Below are 14,608 nucleotides of genomic sequence, written 5' to 3'. Positions count from 1 at the left end.
TGAATCAGAAAAGATTGCACACTTGAATTCTTAACTTTATTTGGTTGATACATTTTCAAGAAATTCACTTAAACTCAAATTGTGACAACGGGAGATGTACATTTTTGTATAAAACAAATAAACAACCTGTAAGATTCTGTGCCTGTCAAAGGAGGAACAATCTGTCGACCGAGTGAAATTCTAAAGCAAAAGTCTCATGGTGGTTTTACACTGCAACAATGAGCTGTTTCATTCAGAGCAGTAAAGACTTACGTGCCTAGAATGCAATGTGACAGACAAGTCATTTGATTTAAAAGACAAAAAAAAACTACTATACTGCCCTGACAAACATAGCATATATGTTGTAACTGGGTTGGCACCAACATATCATTGTTACTACCGACTGTTACATAATCTATTATCACTTTCCCAATTGAAAGGGGATTTATGTTCACCTCGGGTGTTCATGAAAACACATACACCTGAAAAAAGTGAATCATTAGTATTGAAGGTAAAATTGTTTTGTCCTCTTGTCACTGGTCRCAATCATCAGCTGTGTGTCTGTGACCCTTTCACACTCTGATACAGATTGGTGGCTGCAGTCCTAACTGAAAAATACTGAGATGGCTCTAGGAATGATGTGTACTATTACATAAGAGGGTTATATTTCAAAGGTTCTAGTAGAGATCAATTAAGTTCACACACTACTTTGCAAACATTTTTAAAATATTTGTGTCAGTTACCAATAGGAGTGAAGTAACGTTGTGCAATAATGGTTTGCTTTTCTCCAAGTAGTGTTGATGAAATGCTCTAACCAATAGAAGAGAGGAAATGCTCAGAGCAGCACACATTTGCGCCTCTTCTTGGGTTCCGGAGGCTCCAGGGCAGCCAGTATTGCCTCATCAAACACATTCTTTAGTCCTTTCTGCAAACACAAAACATGAATGTACCAAATACATTTTTTACCTTGCAGTGTGTAACCACAACTGGTAATACCATCTTTTAAAAGGAAAACAAACTCAGCTGCAGCCTTACGTAAACTTGCCAATTAAGTGCCAAACTGGACATGTTCTCTCCCATAGAACAATACAGGATAGCATCCTTGCCATGAAGGCCATGGTAGTATGGGCTATTATGACTAGGCTAGGTGTAAACAAAATCGACATAGAAATGAAAGAAGTTAATGGGCAAGCATTTAAATAGAGCATCTTGGTTATTTACTTGACAAATAGTCATTCCTTTACATTAAAAGACGCAGCAGACGATCAAAGGCAAAGCAAATATTTTAAAAGACCGCTGTCAAAACAGACAGCACTTTCTCTGGGTTTCAGGGGGTTCTAGAGCTGCTAGGATAGCTTCATCAAATACATTCTTCAGACCTCGCTATAGAGAGGGAGGAGAAAGAGGGGAATATGACCAGTGTTAGATAGAGGTTAGTTAGCAGACATACAAGAGTAAAGTGCATTCGGATGGGTTTCCAATACTAGGCCACCACTAACACAGAAAGAATGAAGGCAAGACAAGCACAAAGACAACACAGACTAGATGCACATCTAACATAAGTTGCTATTATGCAAGTCATATCTCTATTCCCTATTTTCTATATGTTTTAGATAGAAGTCTCACCTGTGTCAGGGCAGAGCACTCAACATATTTAACTGCCTTCAGGTCACGGGCGAGCTTCTCAGCTGTCTCAGGGCTGATGGGCTTCTGTTTGTTCTTGGCCAGCTTCTCTACTGTGGAAGGGTCATCTCTCAGGTCAATCTGAGTTCCAACCAGCAGGAATGGTGTCTTGGGACAGTGATGAGTGATTTCAGGTACCCACTGCAAGAGAGAGGAAACATTATTTTCAAACAATCAGAAAAGTCAGTCCGTCAGATAGTGTCATAACTAGTATCTTCCCCATCACTTCACATGTTACCAATTTAACATTCCATTTAAACAACTAGAAATAATGTATAATTTAGTCAATATTCCTTTATTAAAAACGTGTGCATTGTTTGCTTCAAGGGCTTGCCGTTGTACTCACCTTTTCTTTAACATTCTCAAATGAAGAGGGTGAAACACTAGAGAAACAAACTAGGAAAACATCAGTCTGGGGATAGCTCAAAGGCCGTAACCTGTCGTAATCTTCCTGACCTAAGGAAACAGATAACGTGTTGATTAAATGTGAATAGCCTTCAACCAAAAATATGATTTATTCAAATTGTGAACATGTCCTTGAAAAGGATCCACTCTTACCCGCAGTATCAAATAATCCTAGGGTGTAAGGTTCACCTCCAATCATGACAGTTACTGCATAGTTATCAAACACCTGTGATGAGAAAAAAAAAGAAGAGATATCTGTCCTGTTCCATGATTATTCTGAATGGTAGTTATTGAGAAGAACCAACTAAGTCTCTTTAAAGCGTGTGAAACATGAGAATGAGCCACCGAACTCTGGTTTGGTAATCAATAATCACTGTGACTGAGATAAACCCAAGGTATAGAAGATATACATACTGTTGGTACATATTCAGAGGGGAATTTGTTGGTTGTGTATGAAATCAAAAGGCAGGTTTTTCCCACTGCTCCATCTCCAACCACAACACATTTAATCGTCTGCATATTTGTGTTCTCTGTTTACTGTATGTCTGAAAGAAAAAAGTTCAGCATAAGTTAGCTACAAGACTTCAGACGAGTGGCAGGGAAGACGTATCCAGTAGTAGTTGGTTGTATGCTACTAACGTTAGCTAGCTACCGTCTGAAACTGGTTTCCTATGTGGCTAGCAAGCCAGGTCTAAATGAAGAAGTTGTAACGTTAGCAACAACCAACTACAGACTCAATAGAAATCTATGACAAAAGATAACTAGCTACAGTAGATACTTCGCTCTAACTAATTTAAACTGACGTAGCTAATGTTTGCTAGCTATCTGGGTTGGTGTTCGCAGTTCTTATTCTCAATTTCCTATTAATTGTATTTGTTACTAACGATGAATGACAAACCTATAGCTAAAACACCTTCATGAAAAGCGTTGGTATCATTTCAATTGTTACCCTATTGATGATGATAACATGTATTTCGAAAGATTTCCCTTACCTCTCTTTCTTCTTCTTCTTGTGCGTTTCCGGCAGACTAGACGCTGTATTGCTGCCGGTCTCAGATCGGAGGGAGAATTACACATTTAAATATCTAATAGCCTCTCAACTGTAGGTGCAGGCTGGTGCAATAAAGAACGACAACAGTTTCCTTTCTATTTTGTCTCTGCCTGTCATTAGAGGCCAAAATTGTTTCAAGCAAAAATTCAGTTACACCCAACTCGCAGAAAAGTGTCCTCCTCAGCAATATAGTTTATTTAACTAGGCAAGTCAGTTAAGAACAAATTCGTATTTACAATGACGGCCTACACCAGCCAAACTCGGAGGACACTGGGCCAATTGTGCACCTCCCTATGGAACTCCCAATCACAGCCAGATGTGACTCAGCCTGGATTCGAAACAGGGACTGTAGTGACGCCTTTTACACTAAGATGCAATGCCTTAGACTACTGCGCCACTCATCAATATAACAGGGCATGCTTCACAGTCTCTACCTCTTCACATTCCTTACACTTCTCATCTGGTTGTTTCCCCACTAACAATAACCCACTTCCCAATCCACAATGATTCAACCTCAGCCTTGTCAACAGAACCTCATCCCTCCTTTCACTCCACACATACCCACTGACCTTCCTCACAGATTTCTGGATAGAATCCCCCGTTCCTCCACTCAAGTTGCCACTCCTGTGTCAGCCACTCTGCTATGATGCTCCTACATTCCATCCCCCCTAACGGTAACACCACATATATCTCCTACCTCTTCAGAGCTTTCTTCGCAACCTTATCCACTGCCTCATTTCCCCCTACCCCAGCATGAGCTGGGATCCACAGAAAACGTACCTTACACGAGTGATGGGTCGTTCACCAACAAATGGCTCTTTTTGAACTGATCTTTTTGGTGAAAGTTGGGAGCCGTATCGCGTCGGTGAAATATTTGCATTCTGCTGGTTTGCATACTGCTTCTACTGCTTTTTGAGCTCAAAACAATGTTTTTCTGCAGATACGTTACAAAATAATTATCTAAAGAGGGTGTCTCCTCACTGCAGAAACAAATTGTAGGGAGAGCTCATCAATCTGGTCCACCCTGATTTTTTACAGTGCATAAAAACACGTAGGAGTTGTGCTGTCCCTGCGGTGATCTCGCAATTGCTGGTGGTGGTGGTGGTGCATGTAGCTTTTGTCTTCAACACCTGTTGCCAAAAACAACCCAGCAGCAAAATGAAGAGGATCCACCGAAGAATAGCCCACCAACTACATCAGGAAAAACTAAAAGTAGTCTAGTATAATTACCTGAATTAGGGTGTCTGTCTACCAAACATCTGGATCTGCTTGTTTGAGTTGGTTACCCTATAAATATTGAAAGGATACAATGATACGTTTTGTTTATCCCCTATAGACCTAACATTCTAACCATTAAAAACATTTTTTTTTTAGGACTCACGATGTTGCACTTTCCTCTCTTCCAGTTTTGTTGTTGAATTTATAGATGCAGTTGAAGAAGATATGCCTGTAAAAAATATATGCAAAAAATAACAATGCCATGTTATAATTTACAATATGATCAAATACAAGGACATACAGTGTTTGCATATTCTAATTTTCTCCGGAAAGCTATGTGGAAGGAGTAGTAGTTGAATTTAAATTCAATGATAAACTTCATTCAGATCATACTCATCTGGCTTATTGCATGGTCTTACAACACTGTGGGTAGAACATTCTGAAGTTGAAGCAGGACAATCTGAGTGGCATTACCTGCGTTGAGGACTTGTAGCTTCAAACCTGTGTAGACATTCCTCCCTGGTCTGGAGATGACACACCAGTACTTCCCCTCATCACTTTACCTCAGTGCACTCATTGTGATAATGAAGACCCCAGCTTCCTGATCCTCCTCCCTCTCACTCTGGGCTTGCTGGTTTTTCACCACAATCTGACAATGTTAGATCCATGTTAGAGGGAGGAGAATGAAGAGAGCTGTACAAACGTTTAACATGGTCAGGAGATGTAAAGTAAACTTTGGAAAAATTAGTCAATTTTTACTCTTTTCTTTTAACCATTTCCAACTGGTATCTTAATCACAATAGAACAATGGCCTAATCATGTTTCTCTTGAAGCTCGTAATAATCATCTACTAAATATAACTATCTATTATAAACTGGGTGGTTCCAGCCCTGAATGCTGATTGGCTGACAGCCATGGTATATCACACGGTATACCACGGGTATGACAAAACATGTATTTTTACTTCTCTAATTATGTTGGTAACCTGTTTATAATAGCAATAAGGCACCTCGGGGGTTTGTGGTATATGACCAATATACCATGGCTAAGGGTTGTGTCCAGGCACTCTGCGATGCGTCGTGTGAAAGAACAGCCCTTAGCCGTGGTATATTGGCCATATATCACACCCCCTCGTGCCTTACAGTGACATATACACTTTACCATTGACAAATGTAATATACTGTATATCACAGACGTCTTCATGATGAGAAGGAAAGGGCAATGTGAAATATCTATGTAGAACTATGTGTTCTTCACTTTGTGTATGTGGTTCATTGTCTGTCCTTCCCCTTAAAACATTGAGCAACATCTGCTTGCCAGTTCTCTCTCTGTGTGTGGGTGTGTGTAATATCATGTTCCTCATTCAAATGATGGGCACTACTCCGAGTGTACTACTTAGACAATTTATCTGCAGTAGGTGGCAGTAAAGGCCTCCTTCTGAAATATGTTTTCTCATGGCAGATCATTGATTTAAAGGCATTTGACATTTACATTTTAGTCATTAAGAAGATGCTCCAGACTGATTTACAGTAGTGAGTGCATACATTCTCATACTTTTTTGTACTGGTCCCCCGTGGGAATCGAGCTCAAAACTGCCATGCCTCTTAGGAGAAAACCCACATATATACACTACCGTTCAAAAGTTTGGGGTCACTTTGAAATGTCCTTGTTTTTGAAAGAAAAGCAAWTTTTTTTGTCCATTAAAATAACATCAAATTGATCAGATATACAGTGTAGACATTGTTAATGTTGAAAATGACTATTGTAGCTGGAAATGGCAGATTTTTTATGGAATATTTACATAGGCGTACAGAGGCCCATTATCAGCAACCATCACTCCTCTGTTCCAATMGCATGTTGTGTTAGCTAAACCAAGTTGATCATTTTAAAAGGCTAATTGATCATTAGAAAACCCTTTTGCAATTATGTTAGCACAGCTGAAAACTGTTGTACTGATTGAAGAAGCAATAAAACTGGCCTTCTTTAAACTAGTTGAGTATCTGGAGTATCAGCATTTGTGGGTTCGATTACAGGCTCAAAATGGCCAGAAACAAAGGGCTTTCTTCTGAAACTCGTCAGTCTATTCTTGTGCTGAGAAATGAAGGCTATTCCATTTCAGAAATTGCCAAGAAACTGAAGATCTCGTACAACGCTGTGTACTACTCCTTTCACAGAACAGCGCACACTGGCTCTAACCGTAATAGAAAGAGGAGTGGGAGGCCCCGGTGCACAACTGAGCAAGATGACAAGTACATCCTTTGCACCCCAGTATCTCTACTTGCACATTCATCTTCTGCACATCTATCACTCCTCCAGTGTTTAATTGCTAAATTGTAATTTTTTTCCGCCACTATGGCCTATTTATTGCCTTACCTCCCTAATCTTACTACATTTGCACACACTGTATATATACTTTTCTATTGTGTTATGGACTGCACGTTTGTTTATCCCATGTGTAACTCTGTGTTGTTTGTGTCACACTGCTTTGCTTTATCTTGGCCAGGTCGCAGTTGTAAATGAGAACTTGTTCTAAACTGGCCTACCTGGTTAAATAAAGGTGAAATAAAATGTAAACATTTATAAAATTAGAGTGTCTAGTTTGAGAAACAGACGCCTCACAAGTCCTCAACTGGCAGCTTCATTAAATAGTACCTGCAAAACACCAGTCTCAACGACAACAGTGAAGAGGCGACTCCGGGATGCTGGCCTTCTAGGCAGAGTTGCAAAGAAAAAGCCATATCTCAGTCTGGCCAATAAAAATAAAAGATTAAGATGGGCAAAAGAACACAGACACTGGACAGAGGAACTCTGCCTAAAAGGCCAGCATCCCAGAGTCGTCTCTTCACGGGTACTATTTAATGAAGCTGCCAGTTGAGGACTTGTGAGGCGTCTGTTTCTCAAACTAGACACTCTAATGTACTTGTCCTCGTGCTCAGTTGTGCACCGGGGCCTCCCACTCCTCTTTCTATTCTGGTTAGAGCCAGTTTGCACTGTTCTCTAAAGGGAGTAGTACACAGCGTTGTATGAGATCTTCACTTTCATTTACAARATTAACAATGTCGACACTGTATTTCTGATCAATTTGATGTTATTTTAACGGACAAAACATTTGCTTTTCTTTCAAAAACCAGGACATTTCTAAGTGGCCCCAATCTTTTGAACGGTAGTGTATATTTTTTTAGGATCCGCATTAGCCGACGCCAATGGCGACAGCTAGTCTTACTTGGGTTTGTCTTACTGGAAAAAGACATTACAGACAGAAAACTTTACAATTTACATACATTTAAAAACATGAACATYTAGTGTGCGAGTGTGTGCATGTATGACACAACAAGTAGGTCACATGATGGAGCGGCATTGTGCTGTGAGGTGTTGCAATATTTGTTTTTTGAACCAGATTCGCTGTTCACAATATGAGATGGAAGATAGTTCCATGCAATTATGGCTCTGTATAATACTATATGTTTCCTTGAATATGTTCTGGACCTGGGGACTGTGAAAAGACCTCTGGTGGCATGTCTGGTGGGGTAAGTGTTTGTGTCAGTGCTGTGTGTAAGTTGATTATGCAAACAATTTGGAATTTCCAATATATTAATGTTTCTTATAAAAACAAGAAGTGATGCAGTCAGCCTTTCGTCAACTCTTAGCCAAGAGAGACTGGCATGCATGGTATTAATATTAGCCCTCTGATTACAATGAAGAGCAAAACGTACCGCTCTGTTCTGGTACAGCTGCAACTTAACTAGGTCCTTCTTTGCAGCACACAAGATAAAACTAAAGCCTGAAGGACTTGCTTTGTGGAGTGTGGTGTCACGGCCAGACCTCTCCCCATCTTTAAATCTGAATCTATATGTTTTGACCCTGACAGTTTACAATCTAAGGTAACACCAAGTTAGTCTCCTCAAGTTGTTCAACAGCCACACCATTCATTACCAGATTTAGCTGAGGTCTAGAATTTAGGGAAAGGTTTGTAACCATTCCAAAAATGCCTGAAACTTTTTGTTAAGGGTTTCAGTAGCTTTGTTAGCTGTGGTTGCTGAATCAGCAGCATACATGGACACACAGGCTTTGTTAAATGCCAGTGGCAGGTCATTGGTAAAAAAATAAGAAAAGAGCAGAGGGCCTGGAGAGCTGCCCTGCGATACACCACACTTTACATGTTTGACATTAGAGAAGCTTCCATTTAAAAAAATAACTCTGAGTTCTATAAAATAGATAGCTCTGAATCCACAATATGGCAGAGGTTTAAAAGCCCTAACACATGTTTTCTCTACAACAGGTTATGGTCAATAATATCAAAGGCTGCACTGAAATCCAACAGTACAACTCCCACAATCTTCTTATTATCAATTTCTTTCAACCAATCATCAGTCATTTGTGTCAGTGCAGTACATGTTAAGTGCTCTTCTCTATAAGCATGTTGAAAGTCTGTTGTTCGATTGTTTACAGAGAAATAGCATTGTATTTGGTCAAACACAATTTTTTCTAACAGTTTGCTAAGAGCTGGCAGGAAGCTGATATGCCTGCAGTTGGAACCAGTAAAGGCTGCTTTACCACTCTTTGGTAGCGGAATAACTTTGGCTTCCCTCCAGGCCTGAGGGTAAACACTTTCCTCTAGGCTCAGAATAAAGACATGARAGATTGGAGTAGCTATAGTGTCAGCTACAGTACCATCCTCAGTAGCTTTCCATCTAAGTTGTTAATGCCAGGATTGTCATTATTGATCCATAACAATATTTTGTCCACCTTTCCCACACTAACTTTACAAAATTCAAACTTACAATGATTTTCTTTCATATACATTTTTTTAAATGCATGAATACAGTGGCTCACTGTTCGTTGTTGGCATTTCCTGCCCGAGTTTGCCCACTTTACCAATGAAGTAATCATAAAAATAATTAGCAACATCAAATGGTTTTGTGATGAATAAACCATCTGATTCGATTAAAGATGCAGTTGAATTTGTCTTTCTGCCTATAATTACATTTAAAGTAGTTACATTTAAAAAAAWATATATTTATATAATTTATCTTGGCTTCTTTATATCATTGATTTTGAGAGACACCATTTAAACATTTAAAAGTGATATCATGAAACTTCATGTGACATCATTTGAACGTTTTCACATGTAAAACTGCAAATTAGATTTTCACATTTGAATGTTTTTCACATTTTTGGGGGGGATGGGAAGTAATTAAATGGTATAGGAGTTTTAAGGTTAGTGGTACGCTGTTCAGCTAAAATAGTGTAATATGATTACATTTGACATGATCACTTAGTGCTGACTTTTTTTAATGACATTTACATTTACATTTAAGTCATTTAGCAGACGCTCTWATCCAGAGCGACTTAKAAATTGGTGCATTCACCTTATGATATCCAGTGGAACAACCACTTTACAATAGTGCATCTAACTCTTTTAAGGGGGGGGTTAAGGATTACTTTATCCTATCCTAGGTATTCCTTAAAGAGGTGGGGTTTCAGGTGTCTCCGGAAGGTGGTGATTGACTCCGCTGACCTGGCGTCGTGAGGGAGTTTGTTCCACCATTGGGGTGCCAGAGCAGCAAACAGTTTTGACTGGGCTGAGCGGGAACTGTACTTCCTCAGAGGTAGGGAGGCAAGCAGGCCAGAGGTGGATGAACGCAGTGGGTTTTGGATGACCCCACCTGGGTTTTGGGGTAAACTGATCTGCTGTGTTACGAAGTCTGTAGTATTCTCATAAGTCCCCTACAGATTCATTAGCTATAATACATCTCTGCACTTAGCAAAAAAGTGCCATCTGCACTGCTTTTAGTTATCAGTTACAGTACATCTGACTATTCTCTCATCATTGTTTTCATTTACTTATTTCTGTCACACCCTGATCTGTTTCACCTGTCGTTGTGCTTGTCTCCACCTCCCTCCAGGTGTTGCCATCTTCCCCATTATCCCCAGTGTATTTATACTTGTGTTCTCTGTTTGTCTGTTGCCAGTTCGTTTTGTCCGTCAAGCCTACCAGCGGTTTCCCCATTGCTCCTGTCTTTTTCTATAGTTCATGTTTTCTAGTTTTCCCGGTTTTGACCATTCTCCTTGCCCTGACCCTGAGTCTGCCTGCCGTTCTGTACCTTGTCACACCGCCCTGGATTATTGACCTCTGCCTGCCCTGACCCTGAGACTGCCTGCCGTTCTGTACATTTTGACTCTGATCTGGATTACTGACCTCTGCCTGCCCTTGACCTGTTGTTTTGCCTGCCCCCTGTTCTAGTAATACACTTTTGTTACTTCAACACTGTCTGCATCTGGGTCTCCCCTAAAATGTGATAATTTCACCAATTGGAGTTTCTTTTGTATAGTTGGTGTGCATATTATGTTGTTTTTATGTAACTCCTGAATCACTATGATAAATATAATAGTTTTACTTGAGTGTATTTTTAACAAAGCTGAGAGTTATTTTGAATTCCAAAGTGTAGGAATACAGGTAAAATCAGTTATTGACACAGACATGGTGGCGTAGCAGGACGCTCAAAATGCCATGAACCAAGAGGTTAGGTTGTGAGTTCAAATCCCAGGTGAGGACATGTTGAATGAAAAAATACTGTATAAATAAACATACACAATGTAATCATGTACTGTGTGTCAAATAGGTCATTTGAAAACACTGCAGTAACGTGACATTCAAGGGACATTTTTGTTTACCTGTGAAAAATATCCAGATGTGAAACTTCATGTGAAATATCATCACATGTGAAGTGTTCCAAAACCACATGATTTCACATGTGAAATGAAWRGTTACGTGTGCAAAACATGTCTTTTTTTTTCGTAAGGGACTCTACCAACTGAGCCACAAGGCCAATGAATGACACCAGAGCCAAGGTGTTCCTGTAAAGAGTTGGTTTGATTTACTTATAAACAATGGTTTATTGGTAAAGTTGTGAGAAAACCACTAAATAGGTGTAATGCAGTTTTTTTCATTAAGCTACAGTACATGCTATCTAAACTATATTATAGGCTACTTTACTCTCATGACTCAAAACATTTACAAAAAGGATACATACTAATACTAATATATTAAATGTATAGAATACAAAACATTATGATATTTAGAATCATTGCAATCGAAATCATATTTTTAGTAACCCCATCAAAACCATACAAAATAAACTTCAAAAGATTCCAATTCTGAGCTGCCCCCACCCTTGTGACTTTAGAGCATTATCCTTGAAGAGATTCATATTTGTGCATTATTATGCACGTTAAACTTCAGAAGTGCAGATTCTAACACTGACATATTCAGTCATCTCTGTGGCTGGCGATGGTTTGTCGTTAGCCCTTAGGATGGTCAGGTCACTGTAAGTAATGTGGTCTTCCATCCTCTGCACCTTGGATTTACCAGCGTTCGCATATGTGTGCTCATTTGCAATAACAAATACCTGAAAAATGATATACAACCAAGTTACAGACTAAATGTGTCTTTCATGACAGACAGTTCAAATGTTGCTTTTATCTCCTGTACAAATAATATACATTTGTCTAAATGCTTAGGAATAGAGTCTGCTTTTGTGGTCATATTGTTGAGTGATGCATTTCTGTACCTGTGGTTTGTCTGTGGTTTTTGTTTCATCATCCAACTCTCTTGATTTTGACACACATGCTGGAGAAAAGAACATAAAAGGAAAACATTTAGAATCTTTCTTAGAATAAATCAATATACATCTTTGTCTGTGTTAGGTTAAAAAGGATAAATATGTTTTAAAAGAAGATGATGTTACTCACGCAAAGCTGTCTTTCTCCAGAGGGTATAAACAAACAGACCTGATGCAGCCACAACAAGTAGACAAATACAGGTGACCAGGCCAATTATGATCTGCTCTGCTGATACGGGCCTGAAGAGTAAAAGGGAATGAGAAAACAGTGATTTAAGAGTGATAATATAAGCCTTAAATGTTTTAAATCTGATTTGGTGTGTGTGAAGGAAATGTATGAATTTGAGTGACTGTATGAATTAGTCGTAGAATTCAAGTCTTACCTTTGGTCAATGAATGGTGTTGTTTGCATGTATGTGGTTGTAGGAATAGTTGTTGTTGCTGCTGTTGTTGGCGCTATTGTAGTTGTTGTTGCTATAAAGGATATTAGTACATTTGAATTAGGCCACTTAGTGCTTTAAAATATTGTCAAAAGAATACTACAAAATAACAGAAACATGTGTTCATGACTCACTAGCACCATCACTACCACCACAAGGTCACCTTTTACTTATCCATGCACAGCCAAGGACCAAAACAATGATGCAAAACCACTAACCAATCTGAGGTGTGAGTCCCACATGTAGACTATTACAACTAAATACACACCTTTGATCACATCGCAATGTAAAGATTTAAGTTGTGTACATTATATTATCTAAGGCAGGGAACATCAACTAGATTCAGCCTCGGGACAATTTTTTCTTGAGCAGATGATCAGGGGGCCGGAACATTATTAGAAATAATTGAAGACTGCAAATTGACCACAAAATCCCAAACAGATATTATTTGACTAAAACATAATAATTTCAAACCTTGCTTACATTTGGATATGATATTATATCTCTCTCTATTATATGTGGGAATACTTTGGATCAGATTAAAATCCCCCTCGGGCCAAATTCGACCTGCATGCTGCCAGTTGGGGAACCCTGATCGAAGGGATACTTTGGATTTTCTATCTCATTTTGGGAAGTGACTTACTTGATGGTTTGTTTCCCATTTTCATCAGAAAAGGTTGTTGTTTTCTATGAGTGAACGGAACAAATTAGTGACACACACACACAGGGAGATGAGATGAATAATCCTTTGAAGCCTCAAATGTATTTCAACACATCTTTGATTTTAGTCTAAACTAACCGTGAAAATGTTACATGGCGTAATGCCTTAATCAAGCTGAAAACCTTATTTGTCTCTGGTTATACAGTAGTAAACTTGTATACTATTATGGCTTAAGGGGTTATAAGGAGAATATGCAGACATTCCCCCAAAAATAAAAGTTCTTACCTTTAGTAACACTTCTAGAATGTTTTTAACAATCTGAGCCAAGTTTGCAGTTTTTAATGTGCCTATAATCTCACTATTGTGATAATGTATGTCTCAAAATCACAAGTATTCCTTCAAATGACTGTTTCGTCAGCTCAAAGTATATGTAAAAAGGGAAGTGATTCCAAAATGAGAAATAGGACATTTGCTATTTGCTTAAGCAAGAACGCAGCAAATGAGAGAGCAGAGAAGTGTGTGGTTATTAATAATTCATTATGTAACATTTATCCATTGGCATTATAATCACCCACCAAGGACTAACTTCAGTAGTAATAGGCCAATAACAGACATTGAAACCTGGTTTGGTGTGAATCTGACCTCAGAGATTAGTTCACCATGAATTCACCAGGTTTTAATAGAGGACCTTGGATTTTTGTGGCCAGTTTTTAACAACATACTGTAGTTGCACACAGCTACTCCTGACTAACATGGCCTACATTTGACCTTGGCCAAAGTAAGTTCAGATCCAATGAGGATACTATGAGGGATCCCCTACTGCTGTCCCACTAATATCTGGTTAGCTTCCCTTTTCACTTTACAAATGCCTCCAGCAGAACAAACAAGGTTTCTATGGGAAATAGAAAAAACAAATGGTCACTTATTAAAATAACTTTTGCTTTAAGGTGTTTACTCACACTATAACTATCACTGTTCAACATGTTCCATTAGAATCAGCATTTTTGTTGCATAATCTGATGTACGCAGTCTGAAATAACGGAAGCCTGAAATAAGGAAGGAAAGATTGAGATAAGTTATCTATTGACTTTAACATATCACATAGATAGGTTGAATTCTTTAGCTACAGTGTAAGCACCTCTGTTTTGTGCCTTGTTTATGTTAGCAGTGCGATAACAGTATATGTTTTTTAGGTTACCGCTTAGCTGTTCAAACAGAAAAACTTCACAATTTATACATATTCAATGTTACATTATTCTGGCTTATAGTGCAATAAATAAAACACAGCAGAATCTTCAACACATTTTCCAGCCAATGTGTTTTTTTATTTTTTTTTATTTAACCTAGGCAAGTCAGTTAAGAACAAATTCTTATTTACAATGATGGCCTACAGTGGGTTAACTGCCTTGTTCAGGAGCAGAACAAAATATTTTTACCTTGTCAATTCGGGGATCCAGCAACCTTTCGGTTACTGGCCCAACGCTCTAACCACTAGGCTACCTGTAGTTTGATTATTTGGGATATTGTGTTCCCCTAAATTCTCAGTGCC

General features: G+C 38.8%; 1 protein-coding gene across 4 annotated transcripts; it reads right to left on the bottom strand.

Moving 5' to 3' along the window:
- Positions 1–22: 22 nt before the first annotated feature.
- On the bottom strand, positions 23–3,404 carry LOC111966618 (cell division control protein 42 homolog). Of its 4 annotated transcripts, none has more exons than XM_023991435.2 (6): positions 3,060–3,404; positions 2,482–2,612; positions 2,221–2,293; positions 2,009–2,118; positions 1,606–1,803; positions 23–1,362 (listed from the first exon to the last, which is right to left on the bottom strand). In XM_023991435.2, exons 2-6 carry the CDS (start codon positions 2,584–2,586, stop codon positions 1,279–1,281), a joined length of 570 nt encoding a protein of 189 aa, XP_023847203.1. In that variant the 5' UTR covers positions 2,587–2,612; positions 3,060–3,404; the 3' UTR covers positions 23–1,278. The 4 variants fall into 4 exon arrangements, with proteins under 4 accessions (XP_023847203.1, XP_023847201.1, XP_070300648.1 ...); XM_023991433.2 differs by having other exon boundaries at positions 23–904; XM_070444547.1 differs by having other exon boundaries at positions 2,966–3,062.
- Positions 3,405–14,608: the final 11,204 nt, after the last annotated feature.

The sequence above is a fragment of the Salvelinus sp. IW2-2015 genome, linkage group LG7 (assembly GCF_002910315.2).
Source record: "Salvelinus sp. IW2-2015 linkage group LG7, ASM291031v2, whole genome shotgun sequence".
NCBI classification, from domain to species: Eukaryota; Metazoa; Chordata; class Actinopteri; order Salmoniformes; family Salmonidae; genus Salvelinus; species Salvelinus sp. IW2-2015.
The sequence above is the reverse complement of the archived record's forward strand: the minus strand, read 5'-3'. Positions and strand labels throughout refer to the sequence as shown.

Bases quoted from the DNA above. Each gene is read 5' to 3' on its own strand.
- LOC111966618 (XM_023991433.2), bottom strand. From the start codon at position 2,586: ATGCAGACGATTAAATGTGTTGTGGTTGGAGATGGAGCAGTGGGAAAA. The intron at 2,294-2,481 runs GTATGTATATCT...TTCTCATCACAG, and splicing joins CCTCTGAATATGTACCAACA to GTGTTTGATAACTATGCAGT. The intron at 2,119-2,220 runs GTAAGAGTGGAT...CTGTTTCCTTAG, and splicing joins AGGATTATTTGATACTGCGG to GTCAGGAAGATTACGACAGG.